Here is a 26,991-nt window from a genome sequence, read left to right on the forward strand (position 1 = left end):
AAAATACATAAATATATCAAATATTTTGACTCAAAATCCATCCATACACACACACACACACACACACACACACACTCACTTGCCAATCTTCTGGTGTATGATCATGAAAATTTTTTCCAAATATACATCACCCATTTGGCCTCCCTGTTATAATCTTGAAAAAAATCAACTATAATAAAATTCAGTTTTGTGGTCTTTAAAGTGAAATAAAAACTTGAAGGTAGTTGACCAGTAGTTAAGTGCAGTATGTTTCTAGTGTTTATGATTTCCTTTAAAAATTTCCACCAAATTTAGCCCACAACTAACAGTTACAAACTTATCAAATCTTTCCAAGGAACTCAAATGTATCTTCTTTGAAATAGCATCTCTCATTCTCTTTTACTCTCTCTGCACTCACTTCATTGGTTTATATGATTTTCATTACATGAAATAATTATGGTAATACATATTACTGCAGTAAATACATTTAGAATCAAAAATAGCTATTCCTGAGAGCTAAAAATTAAACTGGTGGGACATACTAGGGATCCGATTATTAACGGGGAGTGTTCAGGGTACTGGGGACATCAGACAGCATATCATGCAAACAGAATGGATACATTCTTTTTGGTTTACATATTCACTGGTTAGGAAATTATTGGTGGTCAGTTAAGCGAAGCCCATTAAGAAAGCATGTATCCTCTGGGAAGCCATCTGGCCCAAGACTCTTGTATCTTGGGAGATTTCTGATTACTGATTCAATTTCTTTGCTGATTATGAATCTGTTCAAATTTTCTCTTTCTGTTTCAGTTTTGGTAGTTTGACACACACACACACACACACACAGGAATATTACTCAGCCATCAAAAAAGAATAAAATCTTGCCATTTGCTATGATGTGGATGCAGCTACAATGTATTGTGCTAAGTGAGATAAGTCAATCAGAGAAAGACAAATACTATATTAATTCACTCATATGTATAATTTAAGAAACAAAACAGATGAACATATGGGAAGGGGGGAACAGAAGGGAGGGAAACAAACAACAAGAGACTCAACAGTAGAGAACAAATATAGGGTTGATGGAGTGAAGTGGGTGGGAGATGGGCTAAATGGGTGATGGATGTTAAGAAGGGCATTGTTGTGATGAGCACTGGGTGTTGTATGTAAGTGATGAATCACTCAATTCTCCTTCTGAAGCCAATATTGGGCTGTATGTTAACTAAAAATTTCAATAAATAAAAAAAAGAAAAAAAGAAAAATCTTCCTAAAAAAAATAAAGAAAAAGAAATTGTCTATCCTATGAGACAGGAAAAGGCATGGCCCCAAACCTGGGACTTTATACACATAAAGTGAATTGTTCTCAGCTCTCCTTAGTTACTTTCAATTGAGATTTCTCTGTTTACATTTCTTACCACTTGCTCAAGGCCAACAATGTCTAATTTAAACAACACAAGATAAAAAATGAGATGGCGTTTTTCTTCACATACCTATTCTTGTCACACCCATGATCTGCTCACCATCTCTCTCTGTCTATGAGTAGAAACAGTACAGTTCAGAAAGGAAGTGCCCATGGAGTGTCTAAGACAAACAGCCTTACCTGTGCCTTCCTACTTTCTGAGGAGTCAGAGCTGAGGCTTCCCTTTTGTATTTGGAACATTCCAGCAAGTCAGCTAATTAAGCCACAGGCCAGTGCTGCCCAGATAGTCTCTCCAAAATTGAAAAAAAAGGCAAGACATACAAAGAACGCAAGAGGTGCAAGATGGATAAACTCAAGGAAGCCATGAGTGGTAGGCACTGCCCTTAAGGTTCAGATTCTAGTTGTAAGTGCCACAGGTGAGCCTGGTGTGTTTGGTGCTTTCAGGAAAGGGGGCATGTAGCACATTTTAGACTTGGGAGCAATGAGTTTGCTTTTGCAGGGTAGACTAACTCTGAGAAAAGCAGGAAGTCTTTTGAAAATACTAATGATTTGATCTGTCTTGAAGAAAAAGTTATTTTCCAGAGAAGTAAGAAATAGGGAAATGGGAAACTTTGGTGGATTTTAAGCACTGAAAGAATCTGTTATGGATATGAGCCAGGAATCTAGAGTAGGCTACAGAGGCTTGAGCCACTGACCTGCACCCACATTCTCCCAATCTTTGTTTGGACCTGTATTGTGTCCTGGTCTCTCTTCCTCCTTCGTATCTCCATAATTTGCAAGCTGGTTTTTAGGGGGAAAATGTAAAATTATTCTAATATGATATTTTCTTGTTTATACTTTTTTTTTTTTTAAATCACCTGTCACTTCTAAATTAAGTAGGCAACTAATGAGAGCAAGGACCTGGTCTAGACTGTCACTTGCTATATCTCACTGTTTAGGTTGGTGCCTGATACCCTGCTAGAGTTTACCAGTATTTATAAAAGATTCAATAAACCAATTGTCATGACACTGAACATGCAAAACTCTCATTGCTCTCTTATTAAACCAGTTATAGCTCTAAAAGGCATATGCATTGCTCAGAAATAGCACTGTGGTTTAAGGCAATGTTTTCTTTCTTGTCATTTTCTGCCATTCACCTACAAAACCTTGTGATATGTGTGGAACATTCTAGGTAATCAAGGAAGGCTAAAGTAGGACACATCTAAATTGGAGCCAGAAATATTTTAGTTTAGCTCTTCATAGCTTTGATCTCCAGTTTTAGGAAAAATAAAGAATTCATTTCAGTCTTGAATTAAAAAAGCATGAAATAACCAACTTTTTATGCCAGGTCCAGAGCATTTTTTGTCTCTCCTACATAGATTGCAGATATAATTCAGGAACCAAGCTGTTCCACAGACACATTTGAAAACATCACCAATAGTCAGAGCCATTATAGTTAGCTTTGAAAATCCACCCTTCATTACACTAGCTCCCTAATGTTAATGATTATAGCAGAGATGAAAAGATACTGGTCCATAATCCCTGTTGACTATAATTAGAGGCTGCCTTGGACAGCCTATTCTCAGAGAAGCAGAGCACTTTGTAGGGCAAAGAGTTGAAAGCAACATGGACATTTTTTGCTCTGAGGACTTGTTGGGGGCTGGAAAGGATGACAGAAAATCCTAGTTAATGGGGCAACAGAAAAGAGGAAAATGCCAGAGATCCCTTGGCTCATCAGACAATTCAGAGACACTGAAAATTACAGAAGTGTTTTGGCTCAGGAGCTGGAGGAGAGCTGCCAAGTTGTGGAGACGTTCTCCAGATATCCTGTGAGTGTTGGGCAGCGATCAGGGCCATGGCCGACCTTTCCCGGGCACAATTCCTATCAACATCAAATTGAAAGGGGGAAGAACAACACACTTGGCTAGCAAACACAGAAGCCCTTTCTTCTATAAATGGAGAATAAATACAGATAGAAGATAAAAGAAGATGAGCACTACTCTCACAGAGGCCATGTGCTTGCTAGCAATTTTGCCTAAAGCAATTTATTGTTAATTATTCATGCAGATAGAGAAAAGACCAGCCAAAAATTCAGATCTTTGCTGAACATGTTCAAAATATAAATCTAAAGAAAAGAAACATGTTGATTATTGATTGCCTTTTTCCTGTTTGCATTTGTACATACAACATTACAAAACACAAAGATACAGGGATATAGGAGTATTATAAATATTTGGAGGATGTTCCACGACAGTAGAAATCAATATGGGATATTTATCAAAAAGAAAAAAGAAACATTAGGAGAGGACAACTTATTTGCTGATACAGAATATTCTCCATTTTATTAGTTTCATTTGGGATATTTCATAGCTTGCTTTACAAACCTTAGTGCAAGCAAATGCATTTCTTTTTGCACTTCTTTAGGAGTGTGTCACTATAAATGCACAGTGACAATCTTGATGTCTCATCTTCTAAGTGAGCAACTCTAGTCTGTTCTTTGTAGCAATGCACATAGACAATATGGCTAGACATAAGCCACACACACCAGCCAAAGGGAGAAAGAGAGAAAGAGAGAGAGAGAGAGAGAGAGAGAGAGAGAAAGAGAGAAAATCCTCATTTTTATCTGGTTAGGAGCAGAGAGTTTTGTATAAAGAGTTGCTGCCCTACCGTGTTCCAATTTTAACAATATCTCTCTCTCAATTCATTGTTTGGAACAACCCCTCCCCAAAAGAGAGATATAGATATAAATGGCATAGATATAGATATAGACATTGATATAGATACAAATGTAGATATAAATATGTTTTTTTCAGATCTAGGATGTTGTTTTGTGTTTGATTTAAGAGCTTTGCGTATCACCCCTCTCCCCACCCAAAAAAAGAGAACTTTGTGTATCCCTAAATACACAGCGGGAAATTTTTTTTCAAGAATTGATAAAAACTTCAAGATACTTAATAATTTCCCTAAATATCATGAAACTGGAGCTAGTAACCATGGAGTATAGGCATCCATGTCTTGAGGCATCTACAGCCAAGGAAGAAAGGACCTCACTCATTCCTTACTTGCTTTCATTCTCACCTGACTCTTACACTTCACTTCTCCATAACATCACCTGAGTGAACATTCTAACCACCTTTGATCACATTCTACTTTCCAGACACTGCCCAGACTTTTAGAATAAAGAACACTTTCCTTAGCATAATTTCAAGACCCTTCATAATCCAACTCTGGCCCGTTTCCCTGCCATATTTTATGGCAGGATGTCAGGTGGTCTGTGATTCCTCCACCCATCTCAGCATCCAAACACTTAAAAATCTGTTTGAGTATCTTCCATATGCAGGCCAAGGGGTACTGGTGCTGGGGACACAATGCAGGGCATACATAACAGATATGTTTCTAGACAGAGACAAGTAAAGAGATGCTACAATGGTAGGGGTCATGAAGGATGCCACAGAAGCAACAGAAAGGGTGTCTAACCCAAACCTGGCTGAGGTGGAATGGTCACATGTAGCTTCCAAGGAAAATTAATGTCTGAGCAAAGTCCTAAAGGACAGAATTAGGAGTTAATTAGGCCAATAGTGCAGTGACTGGAACTCTAGGAGAGAAAAGAGTTGTCCCAATGCCCTGTAAGTGGGAACATTTTTAAAGAACCATAAGGATTTCAGGATTTCAGGGTTGTGCTGTAGAATGAATTATTTACTGTTATTCCAGCATGCCCTGCTCCTTCACTCTTCTGTTTCTGTCCCTGGGTTGGGGGTGGATGGTGTTCTTCTCCTCACCTGCCTGATACATTTCAAGTCATGACTTTAGCTCCTCTCAGGAGTATCCCCAACTGCAACACCACCACTCAGAGAAACTTCCACAGTATCTCCTTTGTACCCTGTGGTATCGATTCCGTATTGCATTTACAGTGTTTCTCATGTTACTCAGTCAATGGCTATTTTTGACACCTTCTCTCAGCTCTGTATGCCTTGAAAGTAAGGATTTTGTCCTCATCTTGTTTTTCAACTTTCAGAACAGAGCAAGACATATGGTGGATACTCAAAATTTTTAGTGAAAAGGAGTGGAGATAGTTAAAATGTTATCTTTTATTTTTGCAACCCATCTGCAAATGCATTGGTCTGTGTTGTAAGATAAGCAATCTTCTCAGGACGCGTACTGGGGAATGAAATGAATTCAAAGCCTCCCAATGAACACATGGGTGACTCATGGGATCTTTATCTCCCCCAGATAACACAGAAAGGCAACAGTGACTGAACCACAACCTGGCTTGTTTAAAAAGGTCTCCATAGACCATGCAGTCTTCTGGGGAGAATAATTAATTATACTGGAGTGGAGACAGAATAGAAAGAAATGCAAATATTTGATCCCTTTTTGAGTGAGAGGATAGAGGCTTTTTTAACGTGCAAAGCAAGCATGTTTTAGGGAATCTTTGGAGACACGGTCCACCAGAAAAGAAACACAAAGCAGGATACCAGTGGAGGAGTTCCTTTTCTTCACAGTATCTTCTTTTCAAAATAACTTTTCTTTTCAAATTAAAGGAGAACATAAATTGTAGTCAGCAACTTCTGTTAGATCAGAAGGATACCAATAAACACCCTCTCCTCATTCTTCCTCTTGAAGACTCTTTGTAGCAGCAAGGAAGGCAAAGGAAAAGAAAGAGGCAATGATTTAGGAAGGCAAGAGAAAGAGAGTGAGAAAAAAAGAGACCCATGAAGGCAAGGTGATGTTGGTGCCTGAGAGAGGTGGTATGCAGTGAGATCCTGGGGGCTGGAAGACACTCCACAAAGTAACAAAGAAAAGAATCCCCAGAGTTATTCTGCTGTAGAAGTAATGGATACATTGCAAAGGGAAAATATTCTTTCAGAAAAATGCAGTTCACTTATGTACACTTGGATTGTGTTATTATTTCACTTATTAATGGTGATGCTCTTCTCTCAGAAAGCTCTGGTGCCACAATAAAAAAAAAATAAGAATTTTGATATTATAAAAACACATGATCTCTTCAAAAGAGGACTATCAATGAAAAGAACAGACGAGATATATGGCCTAATGTGCACTTCATGGCTACAAGTTTGAAATTACACTGCATACATTATGTAAAAATACCAAATCCTCAAAGAGACGCCTGAATGAGCCATCCTGTATGGCACAAACCAGTCTCTTAGCATATTTTACAATGGTTAAAACCCATACCTTCGACTGTTGCTCGCTTGGGCTGAATGGTGATGGCTCCTTCTGCAATATCTTCATGCTGGTGCAGTGGGTTTATTTTGGAACCCCAGCTGTCTGATCCCACCCAAAGAAAATGGCCTACTTGGTCAGCTCTTTTGGCTGCTGCAAGGATCTGCCTGTGAAAAAACAGAAAAAGTTATATTAATGATAAGGAACAGCTGCTGAACGTATATATATCAATTAGGAATCAAGCAGAAGGAAAGCAAGCTACCAGTTCTCAAAAAGTAAGTAATCAATGGCAAAAAAGAAGTACGTCAAAGGATTTATATCCCTGCATATATAAAGAAATTTTATAAGTCACTAAGAAATATGATCATAACAGCTTGAAGAAAATAGGAAAGAAACAGTAAAAGACAAATGACAAAAGGAGAAATATAAATAACCCGTAAGCTGGAGATACATATTCATATACATTAGAAAGGAGGGAAATGTAAAATAGGGTAAGATATCACACTTGCTTTTCATGTTGACCAAAAGATTTGTTTTGTTTTGTGAATCTGGGCATGGGGCTGGAGAAATGAGAGTTTGCATTCACTGCTGGTGGTCTATATAATTTCTGGAAAGCACCATGTCAATCTAAATTAAGGGTCTTAAATTATTCATTGAAATGAACAAGTATGCCATACTTGAAAATTTTACAGCCCAGTTTTATAAATAAAAATACTATATAAATGGGGCACTTGAGTGGCTCAGTCAGTTAAGTGTCTCAGCTCAGGTCATGGTCTCGCCGTTCCTGAGTCCAAGCCCCGTGTCGGGCTCTGTGTTGAAAGCTCAGAGCCTGAGTCTGTTTTGGATTCTGTGTCTCCCTCTCTCTCTCTCTGCCCCTCCCCTGCTTGTGCTGTGTCTCTGTATCTCTCTCAAAAATAAACATTTAAAATTTATATAGATAGATATAGGTATAGATATAGATATAGATATAGATATAGATATAGATATAAATATAGATATCAAGGGCAACAAGGCAAATAAAACAAAATGAAAAGTAATCAATCATGGTACAGTTATAATATATTTTTGGAAGAAAGAAGAGGTGGATAAGGTGATTGCATTTGTAGAACAGAGGAAGCTACAACTAAGAGTCCTCTGGTGGGTCATACCACAGGAGAAATGATTTGTTTGTTTCTCAAGACTTGGAGGTACTTTGTCACATAGGTACATGGCCAAATTCTTTTTCTTCTTGGCAGAAAATGGAATGGTAATTTTCTATTAAAACTATAAGGAATAGGTTCTGATATTGTAAACATCCAAATACCAGAAAGTTGTGAATGAGAAATGTTGAATTAAACCTGTTAATTATAAGCTAAATTTATCACTAAGTATTAAAATGGTAAGACTCTCTGGGAAATTTACACTTCTGCCTACAGAATGCTGAAAACTAAGAGAGTGTCTCCCCCGGGAGAAAACAGCTTTTCTCAAAAAATCTGGACCACCCTAGAAGAATAATTCTATATACTGCCATAGAGATACCCTCTAATGGAATGGCAACTTGGATGTCTAACCAGACAACTGAGAGCCCTTTTAGGTGATATGCACTGTCCATGTATCAAGAACTCTTTGGTCTTTCTCTCAAATGGGAACTTCCAGAAATCACCTGTAATTGCAGAAAATCTCCAATGTAAACTAGAAACCAAATAAGTTAACACAAAAAGGAAACTGATGTATAGTGGGGCAGAGAAACATATAGAAAAGAACAAAAACAAATATATTTAAATAAGAATTATCATATCTTCTATAATCAAGAACGAGATAACATAGAAAATAGAAACAAACAATGGGAAATAGCTCTTAGTTATTAAAATATGAAATATGTTAGAAGAGAAAAAAAAAAGAGTGAAGAAAATTATCCAGAAAGCAAAACAACAACAAAAAGGTAGAACACATTTCAGAAAATATAAGAGTCTTAAAGAATGAATCTAGGGACACATATATTCAGCTAATAAAACTTCCAGAACAAATATACAGAGACAACAGAGTGAATTTTGTAACAATATATTTTTAATGAAGAAGAGACCAAGAAATTGATAATATGAATTTCCAAATTTAAAAGATTCACTCAACAAAATAATGGGGAAAAATCAAGCATGTCACACAATTTAAGATTTCTGGGGAAAAAAATTAAAATATCCTAAAAGCTTCCAAAAGAAGATCAGGACACAGGGAGAAAAATAAGAAGCAGAATATCACCAACCCCTTAATAGCAAAAACAATCAAACAAACAAAAACCAAGCAAACAAAAGATGATGGATAGTGGAGCAATGCCTTCCAAATTCTGAGAAAAAAAAAAATTATAATCTGGAATTCTAATATTTAACACACAAAGAATCCCAGTACTAACAGAATTAGCATATATGTCCTCTAGAACTTACAGACTTTCCATCCAAAATTAGAACCTCAAACTCCCTGCAAGTTACAAGTCCTACAACTCATTAGCCACCATAGCTATTGGCTGAAAATCATTTATGTGCCAGGTATCATGTAATTAAAAATAAGTCTAGGGGCGCCTGGGTGGCGCAGTCGGTTAAGCGTCCGACTTCAGCCAGGTCACGATCTCGCGGTCTGTGAGTTCGAGCCCCGCGTCGGGCTCTGGGCTGATGGCTCAGAGCCTGGAGCCTGTTTCCGATTCTGTGTCTCCCTCTCTCTCTGCCCCTCCCCCGTTCATGCTCTGTCTCTCTCTGTCCCAAAAATAAATAAATAAAAAAAAAAAAACGTTGAAAAAAAAAAAAATAAGTCTGAAGCCACCTGGATGGCTCGGACAGTTGAAAATCCAACTTTAGCTCAGATCACGATCTTGGGGTTCATGAGTTTGAGCCCCACATCGAGCTTACTGCTGTCAAGACTGTCAGCTCTGAGCCCACTTCAGAGCCTGCTTCAGATCCTCTGTCCCCCTGTCTCTGCCTCTCCCCAGCTTGCATGCTCTTAAAAATAAACACTTAAACAAACAAACAAACAAACAAACATGAAGCTATGCCTAACTGTTCCAACTACTAAGTAAATATGGAGAATGAGAACATTTTTTAGGCATGCAACACAAAATGTTTTCCTTGAATTTAGCCTTTACTAGAAAGTTTTGAAGAGCATGCTACAGCAAAATGAGGAAAGAAACCATAAACATAAATGAGTGACAGGGAAAAATTTCTTACCATGATATAGATTGGTCCAGAATAAAACAGGAAGATGGATATTTGAGAAGGTAAGTGTCCAGGAAAAAAAAAATGGAACTCATGGATTATCTTTCACATGAATATATGGAAACAGATGTGAGACGTAGGACATTAGTAAGAAAAAGCAAGTAAAAAATCATCATATGAATGCTTTGAAAAACTAAACCTTTTGCCCAAAAAAATCATATCATAGAAAAAAGATCTGATGCTGTGGTATATAATATTTATATAATCATAATAAAGCACGTACTCGTTTCTGTTAAATGAAAACCTTATAGGATAACGTTGAGAGAATAGGGAGGGTACAAGTGAGCCAAATTCTACCTAACATAAGAGGAATTAATAGATAATATTCAAACTTAATAATTCCAAAATTGTGTTATTGGCACATTATGCAGATAAGACAGGAAGAAATAGCTGAAAGAATTAAAATAACTGCTCAAAAAGAGCTTAACCAGAGAGTCTGAAGGGACTGGACACTGCTGTTTGTATCAAAGTGTTTCACTTATATTTTAATTTTTATAGGTGTTTTTCATTTTAATAAAAATAAACACAATCAATCATTTGTACTCTTGACCTAGAGATACTATTTCTACTAATCTATGCAAAGGAAATGTCAAAAACGCTGTCAAAAATGTATGTTCGTTACTGCAGACAACCTAAAGGTAGAGCAATAGGGGACTGTCTAAACAAACAAGAGTGCATCCAAAGGATGGATTAAAAAGTAGTTAAGAATATGCTTCGTTAGAAAAAAAAAGTGAATATACTTAGCTTTCCACAAGCACTTGTTAAAAAAGAAAAATCAATGAATAAAAACTGCAATAGGTTATTCAAGTCGTATATAATAAAAGCTGGCTAAACTTTGCCAGTGTATGTATATATATACATAGTTAGAAGTACAGGGTCATCTGAGAGCACAGAAAAATAAGGATACTGCTAAAAACATATTGTTAACCTAACAGTCCACTGAGAAGGTGTTGCTGAGATTGAAGACAGTGCAAATGCAAAGGTGGGCAGAAGCCAAGTAAAACAAGGAAGAAAAGACAAAACTAAAAAAATGCAAAAAGTAGATGTTCACTTTAATATAAATGTAAAACTGTGAGCTTATTTATTAAGAAAACTAAGAGTAAACTATTTAAAAATACTTATGGTTAAGTGAAATGTGAATTACAAACAGTGGAAGATAAAACGTGAGAAATTCTTTTGGGGAAAATCTGTATGTTTGGGAACAAGTGATGGTAAACATTAAACCAGAATTTTATTCTATCTCTGATTATTGGGATTTCACATTTTATAGAGATTATTTAAAATCATTGCTTGTGATTAGTTTCTCTAACCTTAATCTTTTCTAGATAATCAGGGCAAAGTAAACTTAAAGATTCCTTTTAATAAAGAGCAACGACAACAAAAAACTTTACCATGTTTTTCACTGGATGTACAATAGTTATGTATTACTTTTATAATCAGAAAAAAAAGTGTTTCAGTAAAAGGATCCACTATTGTCTAAAATTCAAATTATCAGTGGCCTTGACTTACTGAGCATTTGTCTTAGCTTTAAAATCTAGATATTACTATCTTCTCACTGCTATTCTCTAACAAAGTATTTGAAGTTAATGTTCTAAGAAATCTCAAAATTTCCCATTTACAGTGTAAATCTTCTGAAAAAAGAAATAACATAATATTGTGAGTTAACAGTACTCTTCAGACATTACTATATTTGAGATCATGTTTTAGAAGAAACATAAATGCACTTAAATTTTATTACTGCGTTCAAGAACTATTTCTGCTATCACTGCTATGGATCACAGTATACAATAATATTCAGCACACAAACCCCATAACAAAAAGAACGAGCATAATTATTTTTTATTTTTTTTATTTTTTTTCAACGTTTATTTATTTTTGGGACAGAGAGAGACAGAGCATGAACGGGGGAGGAGTAGAGAGAGAGGGAGACACAGAATCGGAAACAGGCTCCAGGCTCTGAGCCATCAGCCCAGAGCCTGACGCGGGGCTCGAACCCACGGACCGCGAGATCGTGACCTGGCTGAAGTCGGACGCTCAACCGACTGCGCCACCTAGGCGCCCCGATAATTATTGAGTGGATTGTATGCATTTTTACAGCCCAAATTAAAACCACACATTATCTACAAGCCAAGAGTATTATGATGAATTAGTCACCAAAGCTATTTGCAGTAATTTTTGCATGACATATACCATGTATTTAGAAATAAACACAAAGCCACACCTTATCAATACTTTGAAAATGTGTAAAATGATGTATGAAAAATATTTATGAGACAATTAAGGAGATCAATAGAGATGAGAGAAATAAGCAAAAACAAAACAAAAGAGTAATATTATGAAGACAAAATCTTTCAAGTAACTACCACACAAAGTGTAGAAGAAAATGGCCTAGGAGCAACATATTAGAATTTTGTAAGAAGAGAAGTAATACATTTAAGGGATGGCCAGAAATAGTTTCGTGGAGAAGGGCATATTTGAGACAGACTTTAAAAATGGACAATTTCAACAGGTAGAGAAGGAGAGAAACAAAAAACACCATCAAAGGAAGGAAGGAAGGAAGGAAGAAACAGACAAAAAAAACAAAACACCATGGGGAGAAGCCATTAGAACTGCCAGAGGACCAGAGCCATGCATTTTGGGTATAGAAGTGGATGAGTGGGGATGAGGTCTAAATGATAAATTAGGACCACATTTTAAAGCATTGTGAAGTTCACATAGAGAAGCTTATCTTTAAATTAATAAAGAGTGTGCATTAGCATAGTGAGTTCACTCATTCATTTATTTGGTACCATTTCTTGAGCATTTACTATCTACCAAACACCATGTGAGGGACTAAAGTACAGAAGGAAGTCCAAAAAGGTATCACCTCTGCCTCTACAGTGTTTACAGACTAGTGGAGAAGATGGACACTAAACAAATGATCAAGCAATGCAAAATAACATTAGTGACATAAACTATGAAGAATTTGCGAAAGGTGCATCATTCAGAGACATCTTCCCTCAGAAAGCCACACTAGAGATGGCACTGGAATGAGAAAATGAGGAAGGAAAAAAAAAACATTCTAGGCAGGTAGAAGGGAACACACCAAGACCAGGGAGTGAGGAAACACAAAACATGAAGGAGCAGGGAATGAAGACTAGAAAGGTGGGACGAGGCTGGATAAACAGAAAAAGAGCTTAAAAGGATTTTCATTTTATTGATGGGAGAACTGAGGCCTCAGAAATTGGGAAGCAGGATGGGGGTGAGTGACAGTGGGGAGACTTCCCAAGGTGACACAGTGCTCATTAGTTGCAAAATACCTCAGGGATCTCAATTTCAGGTTTACTATGCTTGGCATTTAATAATCCTGACACCCTAGGTCAGAGCTTAATACTGGGAAAGTGATAGATGGATTCAGAAACAACATTTAGGGTGTGTGTGGAGGGGAGAGGCACAAAATCGGAAGGCTGACAATGATGACAGTGCAGTAATCCAAGCAGGATGCAGTAATGTGCTGAGCCCTTAAACCTCACTCTGAATAAAAGATACTCACCTTCAAATTAAATGGTGTATTTTGAATTCTAAGACAGAGACTAAGTAATTCCATCCAGTTCTTTCACACCAGTGGAGATATATACCAGCACAATCTCTTTGGAAAACAACATTCATATTGGAATACATCTTTGTCCTGGAAACTTCTTTTCTAGGCATTTATGTTGAAAACACTTATAAGATAGGGGTGCCTGAGTGGCTCAGTCGGTTAAGCATCCGACTTCGGCTCAGGTCATGATCTCGTGGTTCATGTGTTCGAGCCCCACGTCAGGCTCTGTGCTGACAGCTCAGAGCCTGGAGCCTGCTTCATGGATTCTGTGCCTTTCTCTCTGCCCCTCCCCCACTTGTACTCTGTCTCTCTCTCTCTCTGTCTCTCAAAAATAAAATATTAAAAAAACACTTATAAGATAAATACATAATATAACTGCATTTATATATTTGTGTTATATTACTACATATCTATCTATTGCATAAAATGCATATATTAATAATCTGTATTTGCATATTTATATTTGCATGCACAGATGTGGAAAAGGAAGTTTATTGCAGCATTATTTATAATTACAAAAGTCTGCAAATGTCAATCAATAAGGCAGCATTTAAACAAATTATAGTATGGGTATAAGATGAAATTCTGCACAGCTATTAGAAAGACTGGATAGACAGGTACTTATATTCATAGACATCCATGATAAAATAGTGAGGAAAAGCTAGCAGGGAATACAACAAGATGTACACATAGTATGCCACCGTCATATAAAAATATAGACTATGTCTAGAAGAGTATACAAGAAACTGGTCACTAGCCACTGCAGCTGAAAAAGGGAACCTGTTAGCTAGGGGGAGGCGGTAGGGTGAATGGAACTTTTTTATAAACCTAGATTTTTAAAATATTTTTAAGCAAGTGTAATTACTATTTATTCTAAATAAATAAATATTCTGGACCAAGGTGGTAGTGGTCAGAGAAGAATTCAAGGCACATTTGTGTCTTAGAAACATATTCCAGATCCACATAAGAGTGAAAACATGTGGTATCTGTCTTTCTCTGTGTGACTTATTTCCTTAGCGTAACACTCTCCAATTCCATCCACGTTGCTACAAAAGGCCGTATTTCATTCTTTCTCATTGCCAAATAGTATTCCATTGTGTATATAAACCACAATTTCTTTATCCATTCATCATTTGATGGACATTTAGGCTCTCTCCATAATTTGGCTATTGTTGAAAGCTATTTGGCTATTATTGGCTGCTATAAACACTGGGGTACAAGTGCCCCCATGCATTGAGGAGGGCACCTGTTGGGATGAGCACTGGGTGTTGTACGGAAACCAATTTGACAATAAAGTTCATATTAAAAAAAAAAGACAAATTGAAGATAATAAAAAAAAAAAAAAGAAAGAAACATATTCCAGACACATTATGTTCTAGAAACAAAGGTTAGCTCTACATAGCTTGGCCAAGAATGCAGGAATGAGGAAAACAAGTCATGATTCCAATCAGATTTTTTACTCCAAGAAGAATCAAGATAAGAAGGGGAAGAAGTGGACTGGAGATGTGGAGGTGGACAAGCTTGGTTTGGAACATATTGAGTCTAAAGCAGTAGTAATACAGCCAGAATTATAAGATGTTTTTTCTTTTACATTAAGAGGAACCATTCTTCGGATAAAAGTCTGTTACATTTGGGTATATTTTTAATAAAAGAATCTCTGAAAGGTCCAGTGGTTTTCTCTTTTTACAAGTAATTGAATACATTTATTTTGCTAACAGAGGGGAAGACATGACAGGAACACACAGCTGCTTCCGTGGTTGGCTACCACTACGTGTGTAGGGGAGAGAGCACGTACAGACTTCCCCACTATGTAATTATAGATTTGCTTCTGTGCTATCTTTTCCCCTTTCTCTGCCAGTATCCTGATCCTTCTGTCTCCAAAAGTTGCAGCATGCATATTAATGAATTACACCAGTCATCCTTACTTTATATCCTCATCGTTGGCAAAAATCACGACGGCCCTGGAGTTGGGGGTGTCCAGGAGCTGTTTGATAATTCTATCAAAGTCAATGGTTCTGTCTTTGCGCTCTTGGGGGATTCTCACAGACTGTGCAATGCAGAGCCCACCTGTTTAAGAAAAGAAAGCAGAGTGTCAATAAAGTTCCCTCAGAGATACCAAAGGAACCAGGGTAAGTAGCTGAGGAGGAGGGAATTTTGATTTCTGAGTACATAGCACTTCTTGGTGATGCTGCTGAATGAGGATGGCTGCAGGTATTATGTGAAGTCCTGAGCTGTTGTTCATAATAGATGCATCCTCCATGATATTGCACAGCCTGATTTTCTTAGTACTGCACTTAAGAATGCCCAGGAACACCATTGATACTGATCCTGGGGAGACAGATTTAGGTTGACAAAATGGGTGGAGGAAGGTCTTTAAAATGAATGTGCTACACTACAAGAAAACTAAAATCAATAAACTACAATAAAAATGTACTGAAACAGTTAAAGCTCAGGTCAATTTTTGTGACTTTCCTGGTGTTTGCATTCCCATGTTTTTTTTTTTCTTTCACCTTCATATCTATCCCAACTTTTAAAGGTCAGCCAATGGAATAAATCTAAAAATAAAACAGCACCATCAAAAACACCAACTACTATAAATCACAGTAACAAACATTTATTGACCAGATAATATGTACTCAACCCTCAAATATGTGTTTTTATATATGTTATCCCATCTTAAAAACTTTATAAGGTAGTTGGTATTATGTATTTTTTGTTAGAAAGAAAGGGTATTAAATTAAAAAATAGATGTGTTTATTCAGATTTCTCAGAGCTGTTATGATATTAATTGTCATGAATTTCAAGATGGAAATATGCAGCAGTTTACTAAGCAATTGATGTACTCCTCATGACCCCACCTTTTGGTTAGTAGTAGCTCCTGTATATAGTACTTTATAAAACACACTTTAAGAAAGGCTGGTATAGGGGTGCCTGGGTAGCTCAGTCAGTAAAGCGACTGACTTTGGCTCAGGTCATGGTCTCACAGTTAATGAGTTCAAGCCCCACCTCGGGCTCTGTGCTGACAGCTCAGATCCTGGAACCTGCTTCAGATTCTGTGTCTTCCTCTCTCTCTGTGCCTCCCCTGGTCATGCTCTATCTCTCTCTCTTTCAAAATACATAAACAAACAAACATTGAAAAAATTAAAAAAAAAAAAAAAGCTTGGTATATGGGGCACCTGGGTGGCTCAGTTAGTTAAGTGTCTGACTCTTGGTCTTAGGTCAGGTACAATCTCATGGTTTCATGAGTTTGGCCCCTGCATTGGGCTCACACTGGTGCACAGAGCCCCCTCTCTCTCTTTGTCTCTCCTGTCTCTCCTGCACTCATGCTGTCTCTGTATCTCACAAAAATAAATAAATAAACTTTAAAAAAAGAAAAAGAAAAGAAAGGCTGGTATAGATGAAAGCGGTAGAGAGAATATTTGTAGGAAAGGCATCAAAGGCCATCCAATGGGCAGAAGACCTATAGGTGAAGAGGAAAAACTTGTTCTTGTAATGTGGTTGGGAGATATCTATTATTAAGCTTACATCCTGAGCGTGGACAACTGAGTGGATGATACTAGGCTCCCACGAACATAACAAATATGAAACCTCATCCAAAACTGAACCTCCATTACACTTTCATCCTAATCAGTGTTAGTTCTCTATAAGTGGCTCTTAATTTTCAGTGTGCACAAGATCACCGATAGTCCGTTTTCAAAATGTAGAGTTTCAACAACACCATCAACCAACTTGACCTAATTGACATTTATAGAACAATCGAGAGGACAACAGAACAGTACACATTCTTTTCAAATGTAAGTGGAACATTTGTTAAGCTAGACTATATTCTGGTCCATTAAAAAACAACAAGAACAAAACAAATTTAAAAGCATAGAAATCATACAATGTTATCAGAACTAACAATTAAACTAGAAATCAATAACACTTGGAAATTAAACAACACACTTCTAAATAACCCATGGGTCAAAGAGGAAATGTCAAGTGACATTTTAAAATATTCAAAACTAAATGAAAATAAAAGTGGAACATATCAAAATGTATAGATTTCAACTAAAGTGGTATTTAGGAGAAAATTTGTAATCATCAAATGCTTATGTGAGAAAAGAGCAAATATTGAAAATAGCAACTGAAGCCTCTTTTTAAGGAATAAGGTGGGAAATGGCTAAATAACTGTCCCCCCAAAAAAGCAGAAAGACATAATAAAAGAGCAAAATCAATTAAACTGAAATCAGAAAAAAATAAGAGAAAAATTAAAAAAAATCTGCTTATTTGGGAACATTCATAAAATTGGTAAATCTCCAGTCAAAGCTGACCAAAAGAAATAAGTCAAAAATTATTCATATCAGGAATAAAAGAGGGGCTAACCTTACTGATTGATCCCACAGGTAGCAAAAGGTAGTAAGGGAATATTATAAATAATATACTTTTGCCAATACACTTATCAAATTAAATGAAATGGATGACTTCCTTGAAAGACACAAACTATCAAAACTGAATGTGGGATATATAATCTGAATAGTTCTAAATATATTAGAGATACCAAATTCATACACACACACACACACACACAAACTTCCAAAAAAGAAAGATCCCACCTCACATAGTTTCATTGGTAAAGTCTACCAAACAGTTAAGGAAGAAATAAAACATGATCTATACACTCTTTTACTGAAAAGAGAAGAGGAGAGAAAATAACTCATTTCATAAGGTCAGTATTATCCTAATACCCAAACCAGATGAAGATATCATTTTTAAAAAGACTAATACCATTCATGAACATACTTGCAAAACTTCTAAAAAAAACTACTAAACAAATAAATCCAGCAATTTATAAAAAATAGTAATATATCATAAACAAGTGGATTTCATCCAAGGATTGCAATGTTGAATCATTATTTGAAAATCAAGTATTATAATTTATATATGATCAGATTAAATAAGATAAACCATATATGATCACCTTCATATATGTGGAAAAAGCACGAAACAAAATTCAATATACATTCATGATAAAACTAGGATCAGATGAGAACTTCCTAAGACTAATAACAGGCATCTACTAAAGGCCTACAACAAGCATCATGCTTAATAGTAAGAAATTACAAGGCAACTTTTTCTTCTCTTAACACTCTTATTCAACATTGAACTGGATGTCCTTGTCAGAGAAATAAGCGGGGAAAAAAGAAAAGAAACAAAAGGCATACAGTTTGCAAATGAAAAACTAAAATTGTCTCTATTTGCAGATGACATAACTGTCTAGGTAAAATCTTCTAGAACTAAAAGGTGAGTTAAGCTAAGTTGTGGGACAGAAATTCAAAATACAAAGGTCATATATCTACAGATCAGCAATGAACAATTATAATTTTAAACTAAAATAATGTCATTAACAATATAATAAAAAACGTGGTGCTTATGTATAAATCTAAAAAAAATATGTACAGGAGCTATATTCTGAAAATTATGAAACATGGCTGAAAGAAAAAAAAAACTCTCCCCAATTTTATCTATAGATTCATTGCAATTTTATTCAAAATCTCAGCAACCTTTTAAAATACAATAAAACCTTGGTTTGTGAGCATAATTCATTCCTGAAGCATGCTTTTAGTCCAAAGCACTTGTATATCAAAGCGAATTTCAAGAACCATTGGCTCAGTTGTGATCATGTGACATTTGGCATCACATGCTACTCATATTGCAAGACATCGCCCATTTATCAAGTTAAAATTTATTAGAAATGTGTGCTTGTCTTGCAGAACACTTGTAGAACAAGTTACTCTCAATCCAAGGTTTCACTTTATATATCAATAGCTAATTCTAACAGTTATACAGAAAGTCAAAGGAACTAGAATAGTCAAAACAACTGAAAAAGAGGAACAAAACTGGTGAACTTTCCAAATTCAAGACTTACTATCAATCCCAAGCTACAGTAATCAAGATGGTGAGGGGTTGGCAAAAGAACAGACACTTAGATCAGTGGAACAGAAAAGAGGTCCAGAAACAGATCAATACAAATACAGTCAAGTGATTGTTGGCAAAGATGCGAAGGCAATCAGTGGAGAAAGGTACTCTTTTAAACAAATGATGCTGAAACAAAAAGATATTCATGCACAGAAATAATTACTCGACATATACTTCATACTTCATATAAAAATTGACTTTAGGGGCACCTGGATGGCTCAGTTGATTAAGCATCCAACTCTTGATTTTGGCTCAGGTCATGATCTCACAGTTTCATGAGTTCTGGCCCCATGTTGGGCTCTGTGCTTACAGCACAGAGTCTTCTTGGGATTTTCTCTCTTCCTCCCTCTCTCTGCCCCTCCCCTGGTCACTGGTGTGTGCACTTTCTATCTCAAAATAAGTAAATAAATAAACTTTAAAAATTCACTTCAAATGGATGATAGACCTAAGTCTAAAATATGAAACTAAAAAAACTTTCAGACTGAGACAAAGGGAAATCTGTAATGACCTTAGGTTTTGCAAAGAGTTTTCGGGTATGACAGTAAAACCCCAAACTGTAAAGAACAAAATTGATAAATCAAATTTTATGCAACCTTAAAACTTTTGTTCTATGAAAGACAGTATTAAGAAAATGACAGCTCAAGCCGGAGACTGGGAGATAATCATATATCTTACAAAGGATTTATATCTACAATACATAAAGTACTGAAACTCAGCAATAAAAAAAGAAAACTCAAAATGGGCATAAAATCTGCATAGACACACACACAAAATAGATGGTAAATAATCACAGGAAAAGATCAGTCATTAGGGAAATGCTAATTAAAACCACAATGATATAATGCTACAATACCTATTAAAACAGTTTTCAAAAAATCCAGCAATATCAAATTCTGGAGAAGATGCAAAGCATAGGAATGTCTGCTCATTGTTGGCACGAATGTACAATGGTACAGCCACTTTGGAAACCAGTTTGACATCACAAAATGTTAAATGTAGAGGTAACCTATCAAGCAGCAGTCAGTTCCAATCCTAGGGATTTATCCAGATGAATTAAAAGCTTGTGCTCACACAAATGTGCACACAAATGTTTACAGCAACTATATTTGTAATCACTAAAACTAGAAACAACTAAGACATCTGTCAACTGGTGAATAGATCAACAAACTGGTACATCCATACAACTGAATCCTGCTCAGTAACAAAAAGGAACTGCTGATTCGTGGATGAGCATGAATAAATTTTAAAAGCATTTTTCTAAGTCAAAGAAGCCAAACTGAAAAGACTACATATTGTATAATTCTGTTCATATTGCATTCCAGAGAAAGCAAAACTGTAGGGGTGGAAAACAGATCCATGGATGCCAAGGGTTGAGAGGAGGTGTTGAGTACAAAGGGAGCCCACAAGGGAATTTGGGGGTAATGGAAATGTTCTGATGGTACTGTAGTAGGAGACACATGATTCCACACACTTGTCAAAACCCTAAGAGCAACACACCACAATAATGCAAAATTTAAAAGATCAGGTTTTATCAGGGGATCCTAGAATGGAATGCAACTGTGACAAATTAATCTAATGGCATTACTAATATCTGAGGCAATTTTACTGATGGAGATGTGTAGAAAATAAGTTGATCTAAATAAACAACTTTTAAAAACTGCACTTCGACTGGAAAGTCTGACGCTAGAGAGTAAAAGAACTGAATATAAAATGGTACTCTGATTTGTGTAGTTTTCACAGGGATATGAGTTAGCAATTCTGGAACTGCTGTCCATATTTGAGTTGGGTTGAACAAAACAGTAAATTAATTATAGATAATGGCAGATAGGTTTTACACTGTTGAAGAATTTATGCATACGCAGATAAAGGCAGGCTAGAATAAACCATGTGATGCCAGAAAGGGTCAGAAATATCAGCATAAACTCATGTTTTAGAGAGGGAGAGATATGCCTGTATACATGGGTTAGTATACATACATATGTATCCTAGCACCATCCACTGAGAAAGCCTCGAAGCAATGACATACCAGAGCAAACAGCCCTCTTACTACACAGGTGTTGGTTTGGAAATATCATCTTTCAGAAAAAAGAAACAGAACTCTTTGAAGAGATGGCTGATTCTAAGGCTGGGGCAGGGCACATACAAAATGAGGCTGTAGTCAGGAATTAAGAAATACACAAAGGCAAAAAAAAATATGGGGTTACGTCAACAGGACACAAAAGCAACCTAAAAATGTGCCCAGTGATCAAAGCTCAAACAATATTAACAAAATAAGGAACAATGGTATTAAATAATTATCCAAAGACTACAATACACACTTACAAACCAATACTGAAATAAAAAAGACTAAATAAGTAAATAAGAAAGAAGGAATGAATTTTCTGTACAGAACAATTCCAAGTAATAAATGTAGAAGGAATGAGAGAAATGGAATATCACCATTAGAACATTATAGTAATAATTGTTGCACATCAGAGTCACTGATAGATGCTAAAGTTAGTGTGGGAAACTATAAGGAGACCCTGAACATTTATACAGCTTAAAAGTATTTCCCTCAAAATATTTACTAATTACTCTAGTGGTCTGAACACATGCCTATAACTTCTTTGACACTATTCCTTTGAGTTAAGGCTGTACTTAGTGACTTGCTTCTAAAGAATATATAAAAGGAGAAAGCGTAACTTAGGAGTGGAGAAACCTGGCAGACACTGCTTTAACTGGATCACTAAGTGAACATCATTACTGATAAGTCATGTGGATTTCATGTGCCCTCTGATAGGATGTGATGTTAAGAGCACCCCATTTGTGTTTCATTCTTCCCCTAAATCCATAACCTTCATCTAATCATGAGAAAATATTATAAAAATCCAAAGTGAAGGACATTCTACAAAATACCTGACGTGGGCTCTTTGAAACTGTAAAGGTCAAGAAGTCAGACTGAGAAACTGAAAACCGGATTGGATCCTGGAACAGAGGACACTCATGTAAAAAACTAGTGGAATCTGAATAAAATCTGTATTGAAGTAGTATTTTTCCATTGTTAATTTCTCAGTTTTGATAAATGCATACTGGCTATTTAAGATATTAACATTTGGGGTAACCTGGAGAAGGGTATGTGGGAATTCCATCTTTGTAACTCCTCTGTAAATCTAGAATAATTTTTAAAAGTTTACATTTGTGTATGCATATATATGTATACTTCTATCTACCTACCTATCATCTATTTAGGTAATCTACCTAGCCCAGATCTTACCTCCAATGAATGCTTATTTAGTCAGCAGCAAAGCAGGCCCAGGAATCTGAATTTCTAACAATAATCCTTAGGTATTAGTTCACTGGGAGGACTTGATAAAATACTCATTTCTGGCCCCACCTCAAGAGAATCTCGCTCAGTGGGATTAGTAAAGCTTGTGAATTTGCATTTCTAACAACTTCCCAAGGGATTCTGTGTTGCTGGTCTAAGGACCACACTTGGAGACCATTGCTCTAACTGATACGTATGCAGGTAGCTATGGGAGCATATTTTCAGAAGTATTCACTTGGGCTCTCCAAACTGACTGTACCCAGCTCAGGTGGAAGTACCATATTTGCATACATATTTTAGTCAAACTTTTTGTAGAGAGCTCTTAGGAGGGTGAGATACGGAGAAGGAAGGAAGAGATGGATCATTATACATGGTTATAAGATTTAAAACGATGCAGAGAGAGAGAACAACAGGAGAAATATCCCTGAGAATGGGGACCACAATCTCCATGCCGTAATTCCTCCAACTCTGGAAAACATCATGGAGTAGGGAGAAATGAAACCATATGCAAACTGTCCTGGGGCTGCTGGGGAGAAGAAATGGCTACTTTACCACCTTCTCGGCAGGAGAAGGGGAATAATTTTGGATGGAAACCCAGCTTCCCATCAGGATTCAATTACAGCTGAGTGATTAAGCAAATTAGAGCAAACTCCATTTGGCGATGTGATTAGTGGAGGGGCGGTCTGCATTCACGGATTTAGGGCTCACCCAGTGCACACTGGAGGATTCCATGCATGGAGTTTTGTGATTACAAAAATGAGATGGTCGCCCCCTCTCAAAGAGAACTGCTCACAGGTGTGCAAAATCAAACAACACAACAGAAGAGTGAAATTGGCTATTAACATGTTAATGGGAATGAACATGCTCATAAAACTAAAATCTTAAAAAAGAAAGAAGATTGGAAAACAAAGGATGAGAAAAAAACAAGCTGTTTTGATCTTCTGCTCTTGGAAGGCTTGAGTGGTACCTCTTTAAAAGACACTTCATTTGCCTCACCTCCATAAGGGAATGTAGCAGGTTGAAAAATCTATGTGTATTGTACATAGATGACTTCACCTCAAGTATTCAGTCCAAAGTGTATTATGCTAGAAATGTGTCACTGTGGAAAGTAATGCAAGAAGCCTTAGTTCTATTCCAGCAAGGAATGGAATGGTCTACATACAAGCACATACATGCCCACACACACTCGAGGTGTCCTGGTATCAGTTAGCTTATTTCTCAATAATGGTGGATAACTCAGTACACTACATTCTCCTCTGACACATATCCATATTTCCATCCTAAACTGCTGCCCTATTCAACGCTAAAGTTCTCTCTCTGGTTTGTGTTTCAGCTTAGACCTTCTTCACAGTGGATTCAACTTGCCTGCTGTTGCATTTCTGCTGTTATTTGGTCACCAAGGTATATGAGCAACCTATCAAAACCTTAAGAATCTCACTTTTGAGGGGCATTACACATGCATATGAAAGCTAAATGGAGTTTCATGGTGCAGGTTGTCATTGCAACTGCCAAATTAATTTTCACTTCTGTGGGGAGTAAACATAAAGGAAAAATTGAGCAGTATAATCATAAATGTTGCAAAAGAAGGGGCATAACACAGATAGGATAACGCCATTCATGACATGTCAGTTTTGATTAAGAAAGCCCCCTGGCAGTGGCTGGAGGAGGGAGATACAAGCCACTGAGGTAATAGAAAGAATTTCAGAGTCTCAGAAATCAATCAGCTTCTCAATTTGAAGCTAAAAACTGATCAGTTTTCTGTCTGCCCATGGTAGCTAGCAACCTGTAACAGCAAGAAGAACCTCAGGAGTTACACCACACACTGTTTCCATTAAAAATACTTTTCTCTCTTAATGAGAATGGATAGTTTTTCATATAATAAGCAGAAGCAATAGGAAACCTTTTAAAGTTTGTAGTTCTATCCTATCAGAGGTTATACATTGTACAGTTGTACTGATGATCTGCTCTATTATTTAGATATGCCGATTCAATTTTGTAAATATTGAGACTCTTATGTGAAAGTCTCTCTAGGATTTGTTAAAGAAATATTATATGAAAGCAGGAGCCTGAGAAATAACCTTATCTAATTCCCCATTCTGAATGGGGAAACTGAGGTCCAGAGGGTTTAACTGTAGTAGAAGGATTGCCAATTTCTGAGTTCTGTCTATGTGTCAGATACCATTCTAAGTGCTTTACGTCATTGACACAGTCCATTGTCATACAGCCCTATAAGGCAGGTGTGCTAACATCCTCATTTGGACAGGAAGAAACAGAGGCATTCTCAAGTTAAGTAACTCACCCGCAGATCATAAATTTAATGGCAGGGAAATATAGGATTTTTGTCTTCTTATTCTTCATGCTAAGTGATAACACAACACTCTTGTTCTCATATACTTCACAATTGAGAGAAGAGTAGGATAAATGTTGTATAAGCAAAAAAATTTTAAAAAGGGTAGACATAATACATCTTGTTAGATAAATCACCAAAGGCTTTATGAAAGAACTTTAGTCTTAGATGGGTTATAGCACATCTGTGGAGGGCGTCAGTGGAAAAATACATAATGAAGAGAAGAGAGAGATCAAACTGGAAAGGTCATATTCGATAAAATTGTCCAACTCTCCATTACCCCCTTTTTTTTATTTGCAGATAGATACCTGGTGCTAAGGGAAGTGAGCCCTCCATTCCCAAGCAACAACCCATCATTGATCACCACCAAAGGGGCCATTTCTGTTTTCAAATCTCCAGCATCTTTTACAAGTAGGAATGACCCTGTTAGTCATCAAAGAGACATAAATTTTCTGGGGACAGTTCTGGAAAACTAAAACTGGGGGGGGGGCTGTAGGGCAGGAGGGAGTGAGAGGGTGAAAGAGAGAGAGGGAGAGACCTTGCCCTTCCTCCAGCATTCTGGATGTTATATCTGGAGTTTTTATTGTCCTTTTGGTATCACTGGGACACAGGAAAAATGATGAAAACCAACACACTAAAAAGGGGAAAACAGAAAGACAGAACCAGAGTTCCTGAAGTCATGTACACTGAGCAGAAGAAATGTCAGTAACCACTTACTTATGGACTTCCTGATATGGGAGAAAACAAACCACCTTTTAATTTAAATTACCAACAGTCAATTTTATGTTATTTGCAATTGAACATATTCCTATTTTATCCTTGCCATCCAAAAGTTCTACACCTATAAAGAAGGGGTAGAAAATTCCTGACAGTGAAAGAATTTCAAGGAAGCATAAAAAGCAGAGGAGATACCAGGGATCAACGCTGCATAGAGAAGCTGGGGAAAAGGGACTGATTGGCACCTCCATGTATTTGTGGACAAGACAGTTGGGTAGGAGAGGTAGACAAAGCAAAAGAGTAAGGAGTAACATGGACATTAGAAACAGTACCTAGGATTGGAGGAGGGGGGAGCAAGGATTTTGGTGATGGAGGCATATTTGTTGGAAGCCTGGGAGTTAGGACTTAAGGGTTCTTGTTTTTCTTAGCCATCAACTCTCTATTTGTTTCTATTTAATCTTTGACATATCCTTGTCCTTTTCTGGATTGAGAAGGGAGAGGAAGGAAAGGAGGAAGGCAGGAAGCAACGACAGATTAACATGCCAAGAAAATGCTCAGATACCAGAATATAAATAATATTTTGGGGAGCACGGAGAGATGAGCTTACCTGCAGCAAAATATAATAAAATGCAGTAGTTAGACAGATGGGGCTGGGCTTGTATGGAAGACTTTGTAACAAGAAACTAGAGGTTTGGGCAAGAAATGTTCTGCTTATACCCTGCCAATGAGGAAAGAGCAGAGCTCATGCACTGTTGCACATACTCATACAAGGTTACTCCATCACATCTCTTGGCCTAGAAATGTCAGACTGCAAGTCTCAGTTAAACATGTTTAGGAATTTCAGTAGTGTCATTTTTCCTGAGAAGAATTTGCATCATATTTTGGAAGACATTGAAGCTTGAAGCAATCTTGAGCAGAACCATGTATATTCTAGCTGACTTGATCTTAGAACCTAAGAGCTGAAATAACACTTCGCACAACCCTCCTGTTGTAAAGATGGTGAAAATGGTGTAGAGAGAGGAGTCAACATGCTGGAGAAGTAGGGGGACCTGAAGTTTCCTTGTCTCTCAAACATAGCAAGTATCGAGGCTAGAAGACTTAGAATTGCAAGAATCTGGGCTACATAGTGACAAAAACATCTCTAGGGGCCCACAGGGACAACTTGGTGGGCCATAGGTGCATGACTGAAAAATGGGAGAGATAAAATGGGGAGCACAGACTTGGAGGAGAGGGATCCCCTTCTGCAGAGAGAAAAAAGGAAGCGAAAGACAGGCTACGGAAGTG

At 36.9% G+C, this 26,991-nt stretch overlaps 1 protein-coding gene across 7 annotated transcripts in view; it reads right to left on the reverse strand.

Annotated features, from left to right (window-relative positions):
• Window positions 1-26,991, reverse strand: part of GRM7 (glutamate metabotropic receptor 7) — a 900,471-nt gene that overhangs the window by 426,138 nt on the left and 447,342 nt on the right. For all 7 annotated transcript variants that reach the window (XR_015248268.1, XM_086697538.1, XM_086697536.1 and 4 more), the window contains exons 3-4: window positions 15,307-15,448; window positions 6,575-6,729 (exon numbers count right to left, since the gene is read on the reverse strand). Coding sequence is in view for 6 of the 7 variants with exons in the window: in XM_086697538.1 (XP_086553664.1) it covers window positions 6,575-6,729; window positions 15,307-15,448 (297 nt within the window). In the remaining variant the exon portion in view is untranslated. The remainder of the gene's footprint in view (window positions 1-6,574; window positions 6,730-15,306; window positions 15,449-26,991) is intronic.

The sequence above is a fragment of the Puma concolor genome, chromosome A2 (assembly GCF_028749965.1).
Source record: "Puma concolor isolate L17-30 chromosome A2, mPumCon1.1.hap2, whole genome shotgun sequence".
Classification (NCBI taxonomy): Eukaryota; Metazoa; Chordata; class Mammalia; order Carnivora; family Felidae; genus Puma; species Puma concolor.